A 23,875-nucleotide genomic window follows, 5' to 3' on the forward strand; every position below is an offset into this window, starting at 1 on the left:
CTTTGGTTGACACTGGTGCACAATGCACATTAATCCCATCAAGACATGTGGGGACAGAGTCTGTTTCTATTGCTGGTGTGACAGGGGGATCACAGGATTTTACTCTGGTAGAAGCTGAGGTGAGCCTGACTGGAAATGAGTGGAAGAAACACTCTATTGTGACTGGCCCAGAGGCCCCATGTATTTTGGGCATAGACTACCTTTGAAGTGGGTATTTCAAAGACCCAAAGGGACTCAGATGGGCATTTGGAATAGCTGCTGTAGAGACAGAGGGTGTCAAGCAGTTGAACAGCTTGCCTGGACTGTCAGACAGCCCATCTGCAGTAGGTCTCCTGAAGGTGGAAGAGCAACGAGTGCCAATTGCCACCTCAACAGTGCACCGCCGACAGTACCGAACGAATCGAGATGCTGTGATCCCCATCCATAAGATGATCCGAGAGCTGGAGAGCCAAGGGGTGGTCAGCAAGACCCACTCACCCTTCAACAGCCCCATCTGGCCTGTGCGAAAATCTGAAGGAGAATGGAGACTGACTGTGGACTATCGTGCATTGAATGAAGTGACCCCACCCCTGAGCGCTGCCGTGCCGGACATGCTGGAACTCCAGTACGAGCTGGAGTCCAAGGCAGCAAGGTGGTACGCCACTATAGACATTGCCAATGCATTTTTCTCCATTCCTCTGGCAGCAGAATGCAGGCCTCAGTTTGCTTTCACCTGGAGAGGCGTGCAGTACACCTGGAACCGATTGCCCCAGGGGTGGAAGCACAGCCCCACCATCTGCCATGGACTGATCCAGGCTGCACTGGAAAAGGGTGAGGCTCCAGAACATCTGCAATATATTGATGACATCATTGTGTGGGGGAAGACAGCAGCAGAGGTGTTCGAGAAAGGGGAGAAAATTATCCAGATTCTCCTAAAAGCTGGCTTCGCCATCAAGAAGAACAAAGTCAAGGGACCTGCTCAAGAGATCCAGTTTCTGGGAGTGAAGTGGCAAGACGGACGGCGTCAGATTCCCACCGATGTCATCAACAAGATCACAGCAATGTCTCCACCCACCAATAAGAAAGAGACACAAGCTTTCCTAGGCGCCATAGGTTTTTGGAGGATGCATATTCCCGAATACAGTCAGATCGTGAGCCCTCTCTACCTGGTCACCCGTAAGAAGAACACTTTCCACTGGGGCCCAGAGCAGCAACAAGCCTTTGCACAGATCAAGCAGGAGATTGCTCATGCAGTAGCCCTTGGCCCAGTCAGGACAGGACCAGAGGTGAAGAATGTGCTCTACTCTGCAGCCGGGAACCATGGCTTGTCCTGGAGCCTTTGGCAGAAGGTGCCTGAGGAGACTCGGGGTCGACCACTGGGATTTTGGAGTCGAAGCTACAGAGGGTCTGAAGCCAACTATACTCCAACAGAGAAAGAAATCCTGGCTGCCTATGAAGGAGTCCAGGCTGCTTCGGAGGTAATAGGCACTGAAGCACAACTCCTCCTGGCACCCCGACTACCCGTGCTGGGGTGGATGTTCAAAGGCAAGGTTTCTTCCACTCACCATGCCACCAGTGCTACATGGAGCAAGTGGATTGCTCTCATCACTCAGCGCGCCCACATAGGTAAACTGAATCGCCCTGGGATTTTGGAGGTCATTACAAATTGGCCCGAAGGTGAAAACTTTGGTCTCTCTGATGAAGGGGAACAAGAAGAGACACGAGCTGAAGAAGCTCCACCATACAACCAACTGCCAGCAGAAGATACACAATACGCTCTCTTTACTGATGGGTCGTGCCGCATTGTGGGAATGAACCGGAAGTGGAAAGCAGCTGTATGGAGCCCCACACGGCAGGTGGCAGAGGCCACTGAAGGAGAAGGTGGATCAAGCCAACTTGCTGAACTCAAAGCTGTTCAACTGGCCCTGGACATTGCTGAGAGAGAGAAGTGGCCAAAGCTCTACCTTTATACTGATTCATGGATGGTAGCCAATGCTCTGTGGGGATGGCTGGAGAGGTGGAAAAAGGCTAACTGGCAACGTAGAGGAAAGCCAATTTGGGCTGCTGAAGAGTGGAAAGACATTGCTACCAGGGTAGGGAAGCTGCCTGTGAAGGTCCGCCATGTAGATGCCCATGTACCCAAGAGTAGAGCTAATGAGGAGCACCAAAACAATGATCAGGTAGACCAAGCCGCAAAGATAGGGGTGTCCAAAATAGACCTAGATTGGGAACATAAAGGAGAGTTATTCTTAGCTCGGTGGGCCCATGATGCCTCAGGCCACCAGGGCAGAGATGCCACCTATAAGTGGGCACGAGACCGAGGGGTGGATCTAACCATGGACAGTATCTCTCAGGTTATCCATGACTGTGAGACGTGTGCCGCCATCAAGCAGGCCAAGCGACTGAAGCCCCTCTGGTACGGTGGGCGGTGGTCCAAGTACAAGTATGGGGAGGCCTGGCAGATTGACTACATCACACTGCCCCAGACACGCCAGGGCAAGCGCTACGTGCTGACCATGGTGGAGGCCACCACTGGATGGCTGGAAACCTACCCTGTGCCTCATGCTACAGCCCGGAACACCATCCTGGGCCTGGAAAAGCAAGTTCTGTGGAGACATGGCACCCCTGAGAGGATTGAGTCAGACAATGGGACTCATTTCAAGAACAGCCTTGTCAACACTTGGGCTAGGGAACATGGCATTGAGTGGGTGTACCATATCCCCTACCATGCACCAGCTGCAGGCAAAGTGGAGAGGTACAATGGACTGTTAAAAACCACATTGAAAGCATTAGGTGGGAGATCTTTCAAGAACTGGGATCAGCATCTGGCAAAGGCCACCTGGTTAGTTAACACCCGAGGCTCTACTAACCGAGTCGGCCCTGCCCAATCTGAGCCTTTGCAGAGAGTAGATGGAGACAAAGTCCCAGTGGTACATGTCAGAGGTTTGTTAGGGAAGACTGTGTGGATCAATTCTGCCTCGAGTACAGACAAACCCATTCGTGGGGTTGTCTTTGCTCAGGGACCAGGTTGCACGTGGTGGATAATGCAAAAAGATGGAAGAACACGATGTGTACCTCAGGGAGACCTGATTGTTGGATAAAACCTGTATAAATATCACTGTTTCCTGAATGTTATTACCATTGTCTGTGTATAGTTGTATAATGGATGTATCATGTATGTACTTGTAGAGTTAGAATTTATATTAGTTTTAGTAGCAAGCAGACGATATGGGGATAAGGGGTGGAATGTCCTGGGTTGACTATATGATGCTTTTATCCCCAATCGTCTCATTCTGTTTATGTTGAATAATAATAAGTTTTGTACCTTTAAGAGTGTTACAGAGAGTAAAGGGGGAGAGAGAAGAAGCGCGCAGTTTTGTTTTTCAGACACTGCACTCCTCCACATTCCTGCTCCTGACTGTGTTGTCTGCGGACAGACAGCGGGACAGAGAGCTCTTCTTTTGCTTTTTAGTTAGTGTTAGCTAGCTGAGGCAAAGAAGTTCCCTGGACTGTTTTTTTCCCTTTTCTTTGGACCTCTTGGAACTGCTCTGGACTGAACACCCAGGAGAGCACCGGCAGCTGCAGCTGTGGCCCACCGGGCCGGCCCTGGCCTGCGACAATTCCAGCACTGAGAGACTGATCAGAGACTGAGTGAGCTGCTGCTTGAACCCGGGGTTTTTCTCAGTTTGTCATCTCTTTTAGAGTGGCAAGGGGTCTCATTGTTTTGATACTGTTTTGGTCTTATTGTTTAATAAACAGGGGGTTTTTTTCCACCTTTCTCCAAGGAGGTATTTTTCTTTCCTCCCGGACCAGTTGGGGGGAGGGGCCGATTGGATCTGCTTTTCCCACCGGAGCTCCTTTGGGGGGATTCTTCCCCAAATTTGCTCTAAACCTGGACACTGTGCTAGTGTCCCACACAGTGTCAGCAGTCTTGGAGGTAAAAGGCGGACATTGGCTTTCCCAGCAGAGATTCTTGAAATGCCAAGCTATAACAGTAGAATAAGATGATGTAGAAATAGTAGTAACAAATATTGTGAACCCAGCTTCCTTTTCAGTGGTAGTATGGGATGACCAGTGATCCACGATTGCCTGGAGACCATCGAAGCTACCTACTCCAGTTGCCCAGATCTGAAGGAAACCCCTCTCAAGGACACTGAGACCTGGTTTACTGATAGAAGCAGTTATGTAATCAGCAGAAAAAGACATGCTAGGTATGTGGTTGCCATGAGCCAAGAAGTAATAGTCTAGATCATTACCAACCAAGACCTCAGCACAGAAAGCTAAAATAATTGCCTTAACCCAAGCTTTAAAGCTGGCAAAGGAAAGAAAATTAATACTTACACAGACTCAAGGTATGCATTTGGAGCAGTCCATGCACATGGAGCTATCTAGAAAGAAAGAAGACTGTTGAACTCACAAGGAAAAAACATTAAACATGCACAAGAGATAATAAAATTGTTAGAAGCAGTCCAGCTACCTGCAAAGGTAGCCATCATACACATCAAGGCACACCAAAAAGTGAGCTCTGAATTGGAAGAAAAAAATGAGCTGGCAGACAGAAAGGCAAAAGAAGCAGCTAAAGGTGAGGTAATTGTTGAAACAGTTGAAGCAGCCTTAATTCCAGATCGTCCGCACAGGCCTCCGCCATCTCGGAGATAGTAGGAACACCAGGCAGAGCCACTATGACCTTCCTACAAGCAGTATTGCAATTACACCTGACAAGGTTTGCAATCGTAACACTCCTTGCCACAGGATCAGGCACCTGCCTCTCCACGGACGCAATCAGCCTTGCCGCAAATGCCATGGAAGGCTCATCATCCCCCTGGACAATGGTCGAAAACAGCTGCTTCGGAGCAGCCATTTCCAGGGTCTGAACAATCGCTGCCATGCCCAGCGTGTGGCACTGGTCAAGCACAAGGGGATCGAATCCAATCTGCCCCTGAACATTTTCATAAAGCCCTGTCCCCATCAGCATGTCAGCAACAACTCCATACCTGGGGTCCTGCTGTGCCAGCCCAGCATTCTGCACCACTGCATGGGCCACCAAACAAGCCCACTTGGTCTCAAAAACACCAAATTGCACAGGGTCAAAAAGAGAACGTGCCACACGATGGAGATTGTGCGGTGTCAGCACATCCGTAGCAATCCTCCAGAGAGACTGCATAACCTCAGCAGATCCCAAACCATGCTGAGCCACTGCTTCACTGAGTTCCTTCTACAACTTATATGAAAGGGATTCATGGGTGTTATGAGCATTCATCTCGTCAGTCTTGGTTTTGGCCTCTCGCCAGAAACGCTCGGGGTGCCTCGGACGCATAGTCACCTGGCACGCGGGAAGCGTCCAAAGATTTGACGAGGAAGTGCCATGGCCCCGGGCACCCACCGGCCTCCCACTGGCTGTGTCAGCAGTTGCGCTAAAGGTAAATACCTCAGCACCCTGCCGCGCTGCAGCTGCGGCAAGGGGCACCTCGGTGGACGCAGGTGTCGGCACGGCCCGCAAATCCGGCACGGGCCGGGACAAGCCCCGTGCAGGGCCCTCAGCCCCCGACGCGGGGGAAGGGCGGGATGCCGAGAGAGGCGCGGCCCGCGGAGCCACGTCACTGCTGGGCGGCACAAGGGAGCCCGACAAGCCCCCTATGAGAGCCCACCCCAAGCCGCAAGACTTCACAGTGGGCACTGCCCCCACCGAGCGGAGAGGGGCGGGCTGCCCGCCCACCGGAGCGGGGCCGGACGGAGCACCGACCGACGCCCCGCCCCTGGCTGCTTTCACCGACTGCGCATGCCCAGCAGGCTGCGCAGGCCCAGAGACGGGCGAAGTCGCCCCCCTCCCCCCCGCTGAGGAGACCAACTCGGGGGCGGGCGAGCCCATCCCTGCCGCGCTCGGAGGGAACGTGACGGACACACCGCAGTTCGGACACAGAGTCGTCACCGGATCAGACTCAAGCCGAGGCCGAGGCTGACCCTCAAAGGCCGGGAAGGCACAAAGAGGGGGCAACCCGTCCCCAGCCCCGCAACCCACACAGGGTGGGGCAGGGTGAGGACGGCCCGCCGAATCCACAGAGCCCCCAGAAACCCACGGGGCTCCCCCCCCCGCCTCCCCGGACGTGGGACCAGCTGGCTGCAAGCCCAAATTCCCCCCGGGGGAACAATCGTTACCCTCCAGCACACCGTCCTGGGGCGGGGAGGGGGACACCACATCGGACAGAAACTCAAACTCCCCCTCATCCACATCCGAGACAGAAGGGCTTCCCTGGTGTGAAAAACGTCAATCACTTGTTTTTAAAATTTTTAAAAGTTTAATAGTAATAAAATGGTTAAAAAGAATAGTAACACAATTAGAGTAATAACAACTTGGACAAATTGAATTAAGACAATATGAGACAATAAAAGCAAAGAGTTACGGATGTCTGGGTACCTTTTTCTGGGCATCACGAGCCCGAAAAAGGACACCCGTTAACAAAGGATTAACCCTTAAAAACAATAGCCTGTTGCATATTCATACACTTCATACATGATGTATAAATTCCATTCAAACACAGGATTCTGTCTGGTCAGTGTCAACTTCTTCCCTCTAATCCTAATTCGAGGCGGGAAGAAGTTTGTTTCTTCTGATAAGAAGGCAATAAATTCTTTTTCTCTGAAAGATCTAGGTGTCCTGTGGCTGCTATCTCGCTGCAAGTCCTTTCTTTTAAACAAAGCATCTTACATAGCATAGTTTCTATTTCAACAATTTTTATAACCTAAATCTATATTTAACACACTGCTTAAGAAAATTAATACAGTATTGCTTTCTAACACAACACATATACTATTCATTTTAATATTTGCAAAAAGCCAATCATAAAATACATGCATTTTTCAAATCTGGAAACTCCGAGGGCTACAAGAACCAGACCCCTGCCAAACCTCCTCACATCTTTTCCACTGCACCAGCAGTGATGCCAGCGGTGCAATCATCAAAGAGGGCCTCCATGAGGCGGACCCCCATGAGAGACCACTCCTCCCTGGAGAATGCCTTCATAGGGACCAAAAAGAACCCTTGCTCTCGGGCCCACAGAAAAAATCTCTCAAAATCACTCCAGGAAACAGAAATCTGTTTCCACTCCAGGACCCCCCTCCAGAGATCCAAAACAAGGAAATCATCCTCAAAAGTCACAGAGGTTGCCATTACCCCAAGAACAGCAGGCAAAGCACCAAAGAGGGGGGCAGAGACCTCACCAAAATCCGCAGTCCGTGTCTCAGTCTAGGCTGTAATCATGTTGGGGTCACCAGATGTCGCTATAGGACACAAAAGAAAACAAGTGCACCACTGGTCTCAAGGTGAAGGAAAAAAAGGGAAGTTTATTCTCTGACTCCAACATTTATAGTTTTCCAAAAGTGACAGTGGATTGGAGGGCGACAGTGACACCTCTCCAATGACACTGGTCAAACCAACAGTCCATCAACTCTCTCCTCCTCCATAAAGGAATGCAAAACAATGAATTATTTACAGAAAGTGTGTGAGAAAGTTCACTACAAGAATGTCAACATCAGAAGGCTTAGAAAATCTTAAAAAATCAGGGTGACACTTAACAACCATGTGTTAAGACACTTCCCTGCCTTTCATGCAAAAAAAGAAAAAAAACTGCATTCACACTTCTTCTCTCATCTAGCACCAAGATGTCATCACTCCACATTCCAACATCTCAGAGTCTGCTAACCACCCCCCTACTTCAACCTCTCTCTTTCTTCTCTTCTTTCTTTCTTTTTCCTTTGATTCAACACACTTTGGACTGTACGAGGTGTACACACACCTAGTTTACTTCCAAAAGTAAGCTTACAACTTTCTATTACTTGGATTGCAGTAGCTGTAATAGCTTAAATACATACTGGCCAGCTGTGGCTTACTGGGTCTAACTTCTTTGATAAATAAGCTACTAGTTTTTTACTCTTCCTCACTCCTGAATTAAAATTTTATGAGCTACTCTATTTTCTGTATTGATGTATCAATGATAAAGGACTTTTCTAACAAATGTAAGCTTAAAGCTGGTACTTAGGCTAGTTTTAGCTTCAACTCTTTTAATTTAACAATATCTTCCTTGGTCCGTTTTAGATCATCTCCCTCCGTCAATTTTTCATACACAAGTTTTACTGCCTGTGTGTATCCCTCAATCCATAATCTATAATATTTCAATAATCCAAGTAGTTTTCTAATCTCCCTATTTGAAGAGGGAGGGAGAAGGGATAAAATTCCTGCAATTCTCTCATGTTTGGGTTTCCAGCTACCTTTATTTATTAAGTGTCTAAATATTTTACCTCTGGTTCTACAAATCACAGTTTCCCTTTTGATATCCTTAATCCTTTTTTCCCCGAGAAAATTTAAAAGTTGTATAGTAGCCTCTCTCACTTCAGCTTCCCCAGACAGTAAAAGATCATCCACATATTGGATAATTTGTATTCCAGGAAGAGTAGGGAAATCTTGTAGTATTGTTTCTAAAGCTTGCCCAAATAAGTTTGGGGATTCCGTAAACCCCTGTGGTAATTTTGTCCATCTTAATTGCTGCTTTCTCCCAGTTTTTGGATCCTCCCATTCGAAGGCAAAAATATCTCGGCTCTCCTTGGCTAGTGGGCAAGCCCAAAAAGCATCTTTAAGATCCACCACACTAAACCACTGATGCTGGGGTGGGACTTTACTTAGAGGAGTATAGGGGTTTGGTACCACTGGGTAGCGAGTCCGAGTTCTTTTATTAATCTCCCTTAAATCTTATACTAATCTATAACTCCCATCAGACTTCTTTACTGGGAGAATAGGGGTATTATGAGGAGACATGCAACATACAAGGTTCTAATGTCCCATCCTTTATTAGTCCTTCTATTACTGGCTTCAAACCTTCCCTTCCTTCTAAAAAAAATAGAATACTGACGTACACGTATAGGACAATCTTCTCTCTCAGTTGTAACCCTTATGGGGTCAATATCTAATCTTCCCCTATTTCCTTCCCCAGACCAAACTTCCTTGTTGATTTTTTTCTTTGTCCTCTTGGCCTAATATTAAAACTCTAGCTGTCATTTTCCCATCTTCTGTTATAACCCCTATTCCTAATTGCACTTGTCTCTCCCCAATAAGTTGCTACCTGCCCCTGGGACCAATAAGATATCACTCATCTAAATTTTAGTTTCCCCCTCAATTGCCACATCTTTAATGACCGGAACTGTAAAACTTTCTCCTTTTGCCCGTTACTTTCACTGTATGTTTGCTCACACTATAACCTTTTGGAATATTTAACAGGCAGGTTCTTTCTGCCCCTGTGTCTACTACAAATTCCAATTCTTCTTTTTGGGCACCCACTTTTAAAGTTATCACAGGCTCCAGGCGGTGTTTGTCCCCTAAAAAATAGAGCTTATGACCTCCCTATTCCTCCTCTGTGCCCATCTCTTTAAAGATTTTCAGATCTTCCGCTTGCTGAGGACCATTTTCCTATTTCTCTTAAGTTTGTTTTCCTATATAGTTGGAGTTTCTTCTTTTCCCTCTAAAAAGCTGTCCCTAAAAAACCTTCTTCTTGCATTTCGCCTTGATATGCTGTCTCATTTATTCCCTTGATTATGTAATTACGATATTTATTCATGTGTTTCCTCCCCTCCTGTTGCCTTCTGATACAAGGCAAGGCGACCTGGTTCTGAGGAACAGCACGGCGACCCAAAACTCTCTAGGGTCGCTCGGGCCAATGAAGCACGCAGACACCAATGTGGTGGACGGTCAAAAGGCGTTTATTATCTCTTCTCGTGGGGTTTTATAGTCTAAGGGGTTCTCTACGTCAGAGGGGGTCTGCCTTTACTATCTACGGTTAGTAAGGAGTGGAAAGTTACTGAGTGTGGAATGGAAAGTTACTGGCACTACTGTTAGGGAGGCTACATTCCTAGGGTAATTTCTTATCTTAGGGGAACAGGGGGTCCTGCCTCTCCGTTACATCGCGAGATCTTCCGACCGCCTGTCCCTATCTACCACACCCTCCTCATTATTTTGACCCCACTCAGGAGGCACAGTTGGCATTTTGTCTTCTCTGGGGGTCCCTGCGAATTATCTTTTTTCCCAAGCTTTTATTTCAGCTGCTCTGATTACTTGCTTTTCTTCCTGACATAATATTATTTTCATTATAGACTGCATCTCTTCTCAAGTATAAATGTTTGGACCTAAAAATTGGCCTAATTGTTCAGCTATGCCCATGGGATCCTCCAAATATCCCTTTAATTTATTTCTTTAAATTTCAGACCTCAGACGAAGTCAAAGGAGCATTTACAAATGCCGGTCCACTCCCTCCTATGGGAACCTCTCTTAATGGAAATAGACCAATCCCTTTATCCCATTCTTTTTGGATTTTTATCGTCTATAGCCTTTCTCCCGTATTTTTAGGAAGAATCTGGAGAGGGCTTTCTTTTAACTGAACTTTTAGTGTTTCCATAAAGTGCTTCCTTTAGAGAGAGTTCCCCTGACCAGCTGGAGCTGTGGTTACCAAGGGAACGGAGCTCGGGGCAGGGCCGGTGGGACTCGGCATAGTGCCGAGTCTCGGTCCTCCAAAGGCGGGGTCTGCAGGCGGAATCGCTAGAGGGGGATCTTCCGGTTCAGACCGAGGTAGAGCGTGGACAGGCCATTACATGGCTAATGGCGGCTGATCCGACAGAGACAAAGCCGGCGACAGACCCCGCTGCTGCGCCCGTAGCCGGCCCGGGCAGGGCAGCTGGGGATGGGACAGACGGGACCCCCTCTCGGTGCGGTCGGCGCAGTGACCACGGTCCACGCAGCACGACAGACCCCCACCCCCGCCGGCAAGGCCAGCGGAGCAGCCATGGGCCAGGCGGCCGGGACTGAGGCAGACGGACTGTGCCGGAGCCGGCACAGGGGCTGGGGGGGGGGGGGGGGGTGTGCAGCTGCGAACGAGTGGGTGAAGAAATGGAACGGAGGAGGTTGTCTTTTGTTCCCAGCCTTTTTCTTTAACCGTTTTTCTTTTATTGCTTTTTCTTGGGTGGAATAAATAGGGCAAGGAGACTTTTTCTCCTTTTAATGCCTTTATTAAAAGTGATCAGCTCAGGATTGGGCAGCTCGGCGGGGCTGCAGTCTCCCGTCGTGTCTCCAAGGGCGAGGAGGAGGAGGATATGCGCAGCTTGGTCCACTAGGGGCAGAGCTGGGGGTCCGGTCCTCGTGGGAGCCTTTAAGGCGTGGTGACCCCTTCCCATGTTGAATTGGTCCCAATCTCGCCTCCTCCGAGACCCGGCCCGGGGGCTCTCGAACACAGGGTGAGGAACAACGAAGGTTTTCAGCGTCTCTGCAGGCCCAGCACTCCGCTCCTCACGTTGAGACATCACTCCAATCTCTCAACTCTTAGGTGGCTCGTTGTTTTTGGGGTCTTTTTTTAGCAAGCTAGAAGCAGTAGCTTCTCATGGCATGCTGGTCCTTGGAGTTATTTTGCATATCCCTCCCCTCAAGTCTCTTCACTGTCCAGGAGGTCCCCACCCTTCACTGTCTCAGAGAACGGCCATTAACTCGCCCCAGCCAGGGCTTTTACTGATACAAAAACAACTATTAACAACAACGACCGGTAATTACCATAACACAAGCAGCAGCCCAGCAGCAACAGTGGTAACCTTTTTCTCACAGAAAATAATTGGCAGAATTTTTGTTCATAACATTGGGGGTTTTTGATATGTTTAAAGATGTTATTTTCTTACAATCTCCCCCCACCCCCCCCAGCATGGGTGTCCTGGGTTGACTATATGATGCTTTTATCCCCGATCGTCTCATTCTGTTTATGTTGAATAATAAGTTTTGCACCTTTAAGAGTGTTCCAGAGAGTGAAGGGGGGGAGAGAAGAAGTGCACAGTTTGTTTTCAGACACTGCACTCACTCCTCCACATTCCTGCTCCTGGACTGTGTTGTCTGTGGATGAACAGACAGCGGGACAGAGAGCTCTTCTTTTGCTTTTTAGTTAGTTTTTAGCTAGCTGAGGCAAAGAAGTTCCCTGGAGTGTTTTTTTCCCTTTTTCTTTGGACCTCTTGAAACTGCTCTGGACTGAACACCCAGGAGAGCACCGGCAGCTGCAGCTGTGGCCCACCGGGCCAGGCCTGGCCTGCAACAATTCCAGCACCGGAGGGACTGATCAGACACTGAGTGAGCTGAGCTTCAACATGGGGTTTTCTCAGTTTGTCATCTCTTTTAGAGTGGCAAGGGGTCTCATTGTTTGATATTGTTTTGGTTTTATTCTTTAATAAACAGTTTTCTTCCACCTTTCTCCAAGGAGGTATTTTTCCCTCCCGGACCAGTTGGGGGGAGGGGCCGATTGGATCTGCTTTTCCCACCAGAGCTCCTTTGGGGGATTTTTCCCCAAATTTGCTCTAAACCTGGACAATTTGGTATATTCATTTTCTTCTGGATTAAACGGTATTTTTACAAATAAATCTAGAGCTTAACAAATCTAAACTTCTGCTTGGATACTTTGAAATGGTCGACGAGATAACTCACGACCTTCTCATGTTTTTCTCATCACCCTTTTATTTATCCTTTGGCAAATTATACATCTTTCAGTTACCTGCTTTTCTACTCCAAAAATCCCTATGCACCCATAGTTCCTTAAAAAATGATTACACAAAGCCTGAGTATCCCACTGGGTTTTCTGATGCATGTGTTCTAATATTCCCTAGTAAGCATTTTATTAACTGTCTTCTATCAAGATGTTTCTATTTCCCTGAGCTATCTTGTTCACCACCTGTCTTGATAAGTCCTTTTTTCTCTACTTCCCTAAACTTTGGAATTTCCAATTTTTCCTCATTTGGATTTAATATTAACTCTTTCAACCTCATTTTCTGCTGTGTCTTTAGCTTCCTGATCTGCCAAATTATTTCCTCTTATTTCTGGGGTCTTTACCTTCTGGTGTCCCTTAATATGTACTATAGCTATCTCTCTTAGGTAATTTTAATGCCTCTAAAACCTCTAAAATAAATTTCTCATGCACTAAACCTTTTCCTCTCAAATTAAGTAATGTCCCTGAAATAAACAGGGCCAGGAGACTTCTTCTCCTTTTTAACGCCTTTATTAAAAGTGATCAGCTCAGGATTGGGCGGCCCGGCAGGGCTGCAGTCCCCGTCGCGTCTCCCAGGGCGACGCAGAGGAGGAGGATATGCGCAGCTCTGTCCACTAGGGGCAGAGCCGGGGGACCCAGTCCTCGTGGGAGTCTTAGGGCGTGATGTCCCCGTGAGATGTTGTTCCTGTGAGCTTCCCAGATGGCTAGTCCCGGCGTTGGGACCACTCCCTGCTCAGGGCGAGAGGGGCTCCGAAGGTGTTCAGCATCTCTGCAGGCTCAGCACTCGGCTCCTCACGTCCAGACATCACTTTAGTCTCTCAACTCTTATTTGGCTCGTTGTTTTTGGGGTTTTCTCGTTGCATCTCGAGTCGGGGTCCCACAAAGCATTCTGGACTTTGGAGTCACTTTGCATAACCCCCCCCACTCTCTCAGGTGTCTTCCCTATGCTGTAAGAGAGCACAGCCTCGGGGGAAGGGCCATTCACCGCACCCAGCCAGGTTTTTTACTAATACAAAAGAGGAGATAAGCCTTAACGACCCGGTATTACAATAACAAAGCACTAAGAATCCTGGCAGAGCCTGAGACCTGGCTGCGTCCCTGCAACTCTTTCTCACTAAAAATATTAACTGAATTTTTGTTCATAACAGTCCCCCCTCTTTTTCTTTGATCGAGCTTAAATTCTTAAGCTCGCATCAACTCACAATTTTTTGTTTTGAATCTACTATAAATCTCTTGTGCTCTTTGGTAATCATGGTTACTTAACCATGTTACTTTTCTTGGTTTTTCCAGATTGGTTTGTACAGCCAATACTGTTTTACTAAAACAGACACATAAGCATAGTAAAAAGAGCAATCCTCCAAGTATACACACAGCGAGAAAAACCACTTTTTCCCATACATATTTTCTGAAAATCTCTAAATTCTCCCACCCACTGGGATCAAGTGTAGGAGTTTGATCTTGATTATTTACACATGCCAATCTTTTTATTTCGTTTGTAATATCCCTAATAATTGAATTCTTTATTTTTAATATTGCCTGGAGCAGGATGATTTTGTTCAACACAGATTTTGGGATCCGAACTTGGCTTTTACAATTTTGGATTTTCCCAATTTCTATTTCACTTTCTCGGTTCTGTTTAATTTCTCCCAAATCATTATATATAGGAACTCCCAAACTTGATCCAGTTTCTTTGTGTAATTAGAAAATTGGTTTTATCACTCTAGCAATGCAGTTGCCAGATGAGATCAAACTTAGGGGTTTAGAGCTCCCCTGAAATGTGTTCCAAAAGGGGTTTATCGCTTTTCTAGTACACTCATCTAAATACTTGTAACAAACAATTTTTCTTACTATTTTCACCATTTCTTTGCTTTTTACTAGATCTGCTGAGCTTGTTTCAGCAGCATCACATTCAAAGCAAAACCAGGCTTGCTCTCTAGGGCACTCTCCTAGGAGTGGCTGCCTAAAAGTGGCAGTATTCTGGGCTATCCAATACACTCTCTTATTTTTCTCTGATAAAGGACCAATTGGGAGAGGTTAACACAATCAGGGTTAGAACTGATGTGGACTCTCGACAAGGAGCTCACTTCCTCCTTATAGAGGGGTTGGTAGCACTCTCTGCACGGCTCAGCTGGGCTCCCCTGAGCACCACCAGCAATCAGAGCCATCAGTACCACCCTTCCCAAGAGTCCGGTATGGGTCATCTTGCACAGCCTGCCCACCCGGCCTTGCCTCTTGGGGAATTTTTTCTGAGGAGAAGCTTCCAAGCTCTTTAGAGTCCCTTCTACCCGCTTCTCTGGTTAAGCCTCTCTTGGTCTGTTCCCTACAAATTTTATTTTCCCCCCCCAGGGGAGTGTTCTGTAGAGGATTAACCTGGAGTCTTTAGAAATATATTGGGAAACTTAAACTAGAATTACTTATTTACAGCCTTAAACTTTTTACCAACATAATTTACACAAAACAGTTTTGAAACATTTTAAACAATATTAAAACTCTGATACCAATGTTTTCCCATACAGTTCAGTCTTTTTGACTCTTCCTCCTGAGAGTCAACTTTTAAATCTCAGTATACTCAGGTGAATTAACTTGTGATGTGGATGAATCCTTATCCAGTGCCCGGAGGTGAGTGGTGTGGACTCTGGCCCAATACCAGAGGTAAAAGGGGTGGAGTCTAGTCCAAGGCCAGACGAAGAAACTGGGAGTCTGGCCCAATACCAGGGAGAATGGGGTGCAGTCCGGTCCAATACCAGAATGCCAGAGGGAAAAACTTGGTGTTGAATCCTGGTCCAATACCAGGGGTGAGAGTGATGTGAGTCCAACCGTCTTAGTAATGAAGAATACCTGAAACGGGCTTTCAAACACAGGCATTAATGGTCTACTGTTAATGATTTTATCAAAACTCAGCTTCTCTGTTTAATGTTATCAGCAATTTCTCTTTTTCCATAGCTTGTATGTTTCTCTCATCAACTTCTACATACTCTGTATTTTGCAAGGAGTTGTATTTCTCAGCTAACTTAACTCTCAGAGTACTTTTATTCTTCTATTTTTCTGTGTATTTAATTCACTGGTTTTCTGTTCTATTTTCAAAGATCTTATTTATTTATCTCTTGCTTCTGTTTCATACTTTCACTTAGAGCTTAAATATTTCTTTCAACTCCTTACACTTAATTTTTTTCCTTTTTTTTTTTTTTTTCTTTACACCATTCTTCTACACAATACACTTCCCTCTAAGAAGATGTGGTAAAACTTGTAACTACATTACCTCTATTCTAATTTGTTTATATTCACCCTCCCATTTCTCATTCACTTTCACATATTCCTCCACACCTTTGAGACACAAACTTATTGCTAGAAAATCACGGGTCCCTATAGCCCCCCTCACCTTGGGGTAGGCCCACAGGTCTCAGTATCTCTGGGCCTCTTGGAAGGGCCCTGACTCTGGTTGCCTCTGGTGCACATTCACCTGTGAGGCTGCCTGCGTGTCACTCACGCTCTCACAGCTACGGCTCCCCCACTCATCTGGGGAGCCCTAGTCTGGTTTGCAGGTCACACACATACACTTTGGTCACAGCCCCCACCCGCCCGGGGGACACAAGCCTGGTTTGCAGGTCACACACACACTGCCACTGCCCCCTTCCCACCTGCCTGGGAAGTTGAGGCTGACTTTGCTTGTGACTAACTCTCACACACACAACAAGACAACAATAAGGTACCTTTTACTTTCACATCAGTTATTACAAGTTTAGTTTTACTGGCCAGTTTTGGTGCTATTGGATATCCTTTCTACCTAGCTGTTTTTTTTCTAACTTCAGATGTTACTTTGTTGAGACAGGACTTATCTGCTCCTGTATCAACCAAAAATTCAAATTCCTCATTTAGGGGTCCCACTTCAAAATTTACCAAGGGCTCTTCCAGATGTTGCATCGGGTCCCCTAAAGTATAAAGCCCCTGACCCTCTAATCGTCACCTCTAAGGATCTTTCCAGACGTCATCTTGTTCCCTGGCTATTTCCACATCGAGACTGAGCTTTCTACAAAACCTCCTGGTGTGTCCTGGTTCTCCACAGTAATAGCAATGTCGTCCTCTCAAAGGGACTTGAGGGGTCTCTATCCCCGTTGCACCTGACAGTACAAGAGGCCTATCCTTGCCTCCTCTTGGTGGTGGTCCCGCCAACCCTGCACTTTCTCTAGCTACAGCAACCATGATCTTAGCCTTGGCCTTTGCCTTTTCTTCCTCCCTCCTTAAATACACCTTCAATGCCTCTCTTAATAACTCATTAATGTCCTTCGCTTGCCACTCTTGCATCTTTTCCAGTTTCCTCCTTATATCAGGCCAAGATTTGGTAACAAATTGGACTTTTAGTAGCATTTGACCTTCTAGGGTGTCTGGGTCTATTCTAGAGTACAACTGGAAGTTCCGCTTTAGGCGATTAAGCCAGGCAGCAGGAGCTTCCTCTTTCTCCTGCATGCCCTCAAATGCCAATTGGGTGTTAGTTCCTTTGGGAACTGACTCTTTGATCCCCCGTATTATCAAAGACCTATATTACATCATGGCCTTCCTCCCCTCCTCCTGGTTAGGGTTCCAGCTGGGATCCGTTAGTGGCAATTTCTGTTCACCTGATGGCACCTGGGGTCCTGGACAGTTATCTTTCTCCCAAATTCTTATGCCAGCCACCCTAATCATCTGGACCTCTTCTGGAGAAAATAATATACTCAGGATGGAATTCAGCTCCCCCCAAGTGTAGATATTTGGACCCAGAAATTGATCTACTTGGTTAGCTATGCCCACTGGGTCCTCAACTAAATGCCCCAACTCTTTCTTGAATCCTCTCACCTCAGAAGCAGTTAGGGGAGCATTCACAAAGCCAACACCTCCTGCTATTCCTCCCATAGGAACGTCTCTGAGGGGAAAGAGTCTCTCTGCCTTGGAGGTCTTGGATCTGGTGCTACAGTACGGCCCATCTTCAGATGCCAAACTACTTTGAGGGATATCTGGGTTACCTTGAACTTTCTGCCCATCAGCAGGTGTATTTGCTGATAGCTGTTTATCGGGCGAGGAGGCATTTGTGTCCCAACTAGGAGGAGGTAAAGGGACAGCAATAGGAGGGGGAGAAGAGCCTGAGTGGATATTAAGTGCAGCTGGAGAAGGGGTGGAGAATGCAGCAGGTGGAGTAGGCACTTGTGGTGGTGCAGAAGGAGCTGGAGGGGATACTGGGTTTATCATAGCGGAAGCTGAAGAGGTAGAAGGAGGAGTTTCAACAGGTGGTAGTGAGATGGCTGCCGGGGGAAGAACCGGACCTGCCATTTGAGGTGCTTGAAGAAGAGGATTATAAGGTGGAGGGGCAGAAGGAGGCAAATAATCCAGGGGATCCCGTCTTTTACTAGTCCTATCATCCCCTCCTTCATTCCCCTCTTTCTTCCTCTGTACCTTACAAATTCGCACCCCTTCATCCCCAACAGCGCTCTTTAACCAGCAAGCTACATACAATAATTGCTCAGGATCAGTATCTCCTCGAGCTGTCAGATAATTATTTAATTGTTGGCACATCCACTTATCCTTCGTTCCACACCAAGGCCATCCTCCTTGTAACTCTAATTCTGGCCACACTTCCATACAATAATGGATCATTTTAATTTTATCTAATCCCTCCGTGGCCTCTATAGAATCCCATTTTACTAACAGTTCTCCTAAGGGACTATTGGGAGGTATGTCCCTCAGCCTCTTGCCGGTCTTTTTACTATTACACCCTCCCATTTTACAGGTCTCAACAGTAAAAAATCCCAAAGGTGCCTTTACTGACCAGTAATTTCAAAAAGGAACCTTCTTTGAGGAGCTTCAGCCTCCTCCACTGAACTTCAAAATTTCTGCCTGATGCTCAGGACTTTATACTGAAACAACTGCCCGAACTCTTGATTGCCTAACTTTCCCCACGTCAGGTCTTACATCTATCGGGACTTGAACACACGAAACCTCAGCCTAAGAATCCGGGTCGTGCCTGACTCCCTCTGTCAGGAAAAACAACTGCCTGATTTTTAGTTTGCCTAACCCGCCAATTTTTAGGCTTCACCGTATCAGGACTTAAAAGCAAACCACAGCCTCCTTCGCTGGGGTTTGTGCCTGGCTCCTTGTGCCAGGACTTACTTTTGCCTGCAGGGCTTGTGAGCTACCCGAATCCTTCTCGGGACTGACAAAATCTTACGCGAATCCTTCTCGAGACTTACAAATGCTACCCGAATCCTTCTCGGGACTGACAAATCTGCCTGACTTCCCTCTGTCAAGGCCTATTTTGGGTGCGTGCCACTCATACAAATATTCCCTCCGCACGCCCGGAGGGGGGGGGGGGCCCTTTATTCCCCCTTGGGAGACGACTCACTCACGCTAATTCCAAGCTCCGCCCCCTGTTCCCGGCCGGATCCTTCGCAGGAGTCCGGAACCGCGGTACTGAGAGGTCCGCTCTTACTTTGAAGGTCCGGCTGCCGGCCTTCGTCTCATTCACACACACATGGGCACGTCTCCCGCTCCCGCCACCGGCTTTCTCACCAATCCGGTGCTCCGGTGCTCCTCTGCATCGCTGCTCCTGAGCCGATCCCTCTGGTCCTGGTAGCCAGCTGTCCTGAAGTTCCCAGATGGCCAGTCTTGAGTCTTCTTGCGGCGTGGCTATTCCGGACGAGCGCCCCCAGCTGAAATAAACAGGGCCAGGAGACTTCTTCTCCTTTATAATGCCTTTATTAAAAGTGATCAGCTCAGGATTGGGCGGCCCGGCAGGGCTGCAGTCCCCATCGCGTCTCCCAGGGCGACGCAGAGGAGGAGGATATGCGCAGCTCTGTCCACTAGGGGCAGAGCCGGGGGATCCAGTCCTCGTGGGAGTCTTAGGGCATGATGTCCCCGTGAGATGTTGTTCCTGTGAGCTTCCCAGATGGCTAGTCCCGGCGTTGGGACCACTACCTGCTCAGGGCGAGAGGGGCTCCGAAGGTGTTCAGCATCTCTGCAGGCTCAGCACTTGGCTCCTCACGTCCAGACATCACTTTAGTCTCTCAACTCTTATTTGGCTCGTTGTTTTTGGGGTTTTCTCGTTGCATCTCGAGTCGGGGTCCCACAAAGCATTCTGGACTTTGGAGTCACTTTGCATAACCCCCCCCACTCTCTCAGGTGTCTTCCCTATGCTGTAAGAGAGCACAGCCTCGGGGGAAGGGCCATTCACCGCACCCAGCCAGGTTTTTTACTAATACAAAAGAGGAGATAAGCCTTAACGACCCGGTATTACAATAACAAAGCACTAAGAATCCTGGCAGAGCCTGAGACCTGGCTGCGTCCCTGCAACTCTTTCTCACAAAAAATATTAACTGAATTTTTGTTCATAACAGTCCCTTTTAAAATTTTTCTTAAAGTATGTACTACTACTCTAAAGGCATACCTTGAATCAATATATAACTCCTTTCTTTTGTGATAAATATTCTCGTGCTCTTTTTAAAGTATATAATTCGCAAGTTTTAGCCTTCTAGTTTAAGGTTAATTTCCCCTTTTCCATAGTTTGCATGTTTTTCTCATCAACTTCTGCATACCCTGTATTTTGCAAGGAGTTGTATTTCTGTTAGCTAACATAACTCCAAAAGGGCTATCTTGGGGTTATGTCTTCTAGTATGCTTTTATTCCCCCTTTTTTTCCCTGTATCCAACTTCCTGGTTTTCTGTTCCATTTTCAACATCTTATCTATTCATCCCCTCCCTCTGTTTCTCACTTCCACTAACAGCTTAAATACCACTTTTCTTTCAACTACTCACACCCAAAAATAAAAACCCTTTTTCTCACACTGCTTTTCAATACAATACACCTCCCTCCGAGGAGACATGGTCAGGCTTCTACATTACATATACTTCCATTCGTCTACATTCACTCACTTTTATTTCTCATTCACTTTCACACATTCTTTCACACCCTCAAGACACAAAGTGTATCCCTGTCGCCAGAAAATCATGGGTCCCTGTGGCCCCCCCTCACCTTGGGGTTGGCCTCCGGGTCTCAGTATCGCCGGGCCTCCTGGATGGGCCCGAACTCTCCTCGCCTCTGGTGCCCGTTCACCTGTGAGGCTGTCTGCGTGTCACTTACACTCTTCAGATATGGCCCACTCACATGGCCAGGGAAACAATGGCCTGTTTTGCAGGTCACCTATACATTATTCCACAGCCCCCACCTGCTTAGGGGACACAATGGCTTATTTGCGGGTCACACACTCCTTTTCCACTGCCCCCCCTTCCCACTCGCCTGGGAAGTTGAGGGTGTTTTTGTCTGTGACTCACTCTCACACACAAAATAAGACAATTATAAGGTACCTTTTACTTTCACATCACCTATTACAAGTTTAGGTGTTACTGGCCAGTCCCAGTGCTCTTGGATATCCCTCAACCCAGCTGTGTTGTCCAACCCTGGATGCTCTTGGGCATATCCTTACTCCGGCAGAATTCTGCTCAACCCTGGATGCTATTGAAATGTAAATCCCTCAACCCAGCAGGTTTTTTAGGGCCCCCTCCTGTCCCGTTTCCTGGTGGATTGGGCTGGGAAACATTGCTCCCTACCTCCGAGGGGTCCAATCCCGCCCTGAGACCCAGTCCCAGTTACCCCAGGGGATTCTTTCACTCCTTTTATCACTCGCTTCGTCTCTTTACTGGCCACTTTGCTCGTGGAAAGTCGGAAACGCAGCATGGGAGACTCCAGCACTCACTTGGCAGGTCTGGGACAACCAGCCCGCCTCTCATTCACACACATTCATCCTCCCGTACCCGTGACTCAGAAAAAGTACTTACCAATCCCTTTTCCTTCCCGGGTTCTTCGTGTGCACTACTAGTCTTAGGGGCCCAATTACTGGGGTTTTAGGGAGCCTTTTTCCCTTCTCTTTGTTCTATTGCCTCACTTTGTCCACCAATCGTAACCTGCATTTGTCAGTCACCCCAGGGGAAACAGAGCGAGGCTGCCAAATAGGGCAGGGGGCGCCTTCCCCACTCTGACTCTCCTAAAGCGCAAGCAGCAAGGTGTTAAGTGTTATAAATGATCAATCGAGAAGTCAAATTATAAAAAATGTGAAAAGATTTTATTTATCTTTTTCTGCGACCTAAATAAGGTCCTCAAAACCACCACAGCCAAAGAGACAGCGTCACGCCTGGGATTGGCGCTGGGTCAACCTAGATCCGACCTCTATTGCATCGGACCCTTCCCCGTTCACGGGAGCTGCTTCTTGTGGGGTTGTTTTATACAGTTTATTATGCCCAAGGCAGAGCAGTCTGTTGCTCTTGTAACTCTGCATATTCAAAGCTGGTTCTTTCACTGTGCAGAGCTGGGCAATTGCTGTTTCCTGGTCGATAGCGGTGTTAATTGAGGAGTCCGGGGAAGTCGCGCATTCAGATGTATCTTTCTGGCGACTCCAGCTATCTTGATTGATGTTATCAATAGGGCAATGATCGCTCCTAGGCGTCTTCCGATGACTCTGGATAGTTCGCACTGGGCACGTCTATTCATAAGTTAACTGCTGATTGTTCTCCTGCCGCCTCCAGGAATATCGGAATTCAAGTAGACGTCTACCTTTGGGCTGCTTGTGGTCAGAGACTCGTTTGGATCTCACAATTTTTATAAAATACAATCTTTCTATAGCATGAATTATTTCATAATATATATTACATTAACCATCATCTGCTACCATAATTGTGAAAAATGCCAATTACTTGTTTTTAAAATTTTAAATGTTTAATCGTAATAAACTGTTTATAAAAATAGCAATACAATTAGAGTAATAATAATTTGGACAATTTGAATTAGGACAATATGAGACAACAGAAACAAAGAGTTACGGACGTCGGGGTACCTTTTTCTGGGCAGCATAAGCCCGAAAAAGGATGCACATTAACAGAGGATTAACCCTTAAAAGCAATAGCCTGTTGCATATTCATACATCTCATACATGATGCATAAATTCCATTCAAATACAGGATTCTGTCTGGTCATCGTCAACTTCTTCCTCATAATACTAATGGCATCGTCCTGCCCGAGCGAGGCGGGAAGTTAGTTTCTCCTGATAATGGAGCAATAAATTCTTTCTCTGAAAGATTTAGGTGTCCTGTGGCTGCTATCACAGTGTGAGTCCTTTCTTTAGAAAAAAAAGTATCTTACATGGCATAGTTTCTATTTTAACATTATGTTATAACTTAAAACTATATTTAACACATTACTTAAGAGAATTAATACAGCATAAGTTTCTAACACAACACATAAAATATTCATTTTAATATTTGCCAAAAGCCAATCATAAAATATGCATTTTTCACATGGCTTTATAACTCTTATCAAATTTTTCTCTCCTCTGGAGGCTGCTTGAATTATAAATTGTCCAGTTCATGCCCTGGTATTCAAGTCAAAAGCAGCTTCTTTAGTTGTGTCTAATCTGGTTTTTAGGCCACGTTACCAATGCTAATAATACTTTTTCATCATAATCTATATCCCATTTCTCAACAAGAAGTTTCCATAACTTTAGTACTGGGTGGTCCTGCAGAGAAAGTTTCCCATATCTTGGGTGGAGTTTTTCTTCAATTTTCAGCTTCTCTGGTTTTTTGTTTTACACAGCCCTTTGTGTTGCCTTCTGATACAAGGCAAAGGCGACCTGGTTTCAAGAGACAGCACGGCGACCCATTCTTCAGGGTCGCTCGGGCCGAAGAAACACGCAGACACCAACGTGGTGGACGGTCAAAGGCCTTTATTCTCTCTTCTCGTGGGGTTTTATAGTCTAAGGGGCTTCTCTACGTCAAAGAGGTCTGTCTTTACCATCTATGGTTAGTAAGGGTTGGAAATTTACTGGGTAAATGGAAAATTACTGGCATGTGGTTTAGGGGGCTGCATTCCTATGGGAATTTTCTTATCTAAGGGAACAGGGGCCCTGTCTTCCCGTAACATTGCGAGATCTTCCAAACGCCTGACCCTATCTGCTACACCTTTGGCCATGATTTTTTGCAGCCTTTCCTGCAGGGTGGGCTGTACTTGCCTCTGTTTCATTTCTGGCTTTTTGCTGTGGGGACAGGCTTTTCAGGCACTGCCCTGTGTCTCTCTGCTCTGCCCACGGGTCAATCCTTGGACTGTTCATCCTCACAATCGGGGGCTCCACTTTACGTGTGGCGGTTAGGTGTGCGAGACAGCACACCCGACAAACCTCCGTTGGTCATCAGCAAACAGCGTGCTTTATTGTTCAGAGCTTACTTTTATAGGCAATTCAAAATTCCCGGGTCTAGACAGCCCATTGGTCTAATCTTTACACCCCCTAGACCTTGAACCAGTGAAATGCTTTCACCTTAGGAAAGATGTTATTGGTT

At 46.9% G+C, this 23,875-nt stretch overlaps 1 protein-coding gene across 1 annotated transcript in view; it reads right to left on the minus strand.

Moving 5' to 3' along the window:
- The window catches only part of LOC141726884 (uncharacterized), a 71,410-nt gene extending 65,562 nt beyond the window's left edge, over nucleotides 1–5,848 (minus strand). The window contains exons 1-2 of the mRNA XM_074531988.1: nucleotides 5,303–5,848; nucleotides 4,321–4,367 (exon numbers count right to left, since the gene is read on the minus strand). Coding sequence (XP_074388089.1) covers nucleotides 4,321–4,367; nucleotides 5,303–5,848 — 593 coding nt within the window. The remainder of the gene's footprint in view (nucleotides 1–4,320; nucleotides 4,368–5,302) is intronic.
- Nucleotides 5,849–23,875: the final 18,027 nt, after the last annotated feature.

The sequence above is a fragment of the Zonotrichia albicollis genome, chromosome W (assembly GCF_047830755.1).
Source record: "Zonotrichia albicollis isolate bZonAlb1 chromosome W, bZonAlb1.hap1, whole genome shotgun sequence".
NCBI lineage: Eukaryota > Metazoa > Chordata > Aves > Passeriformes > Passerellidae > Zonotrichia > Zonotrichia albicollis.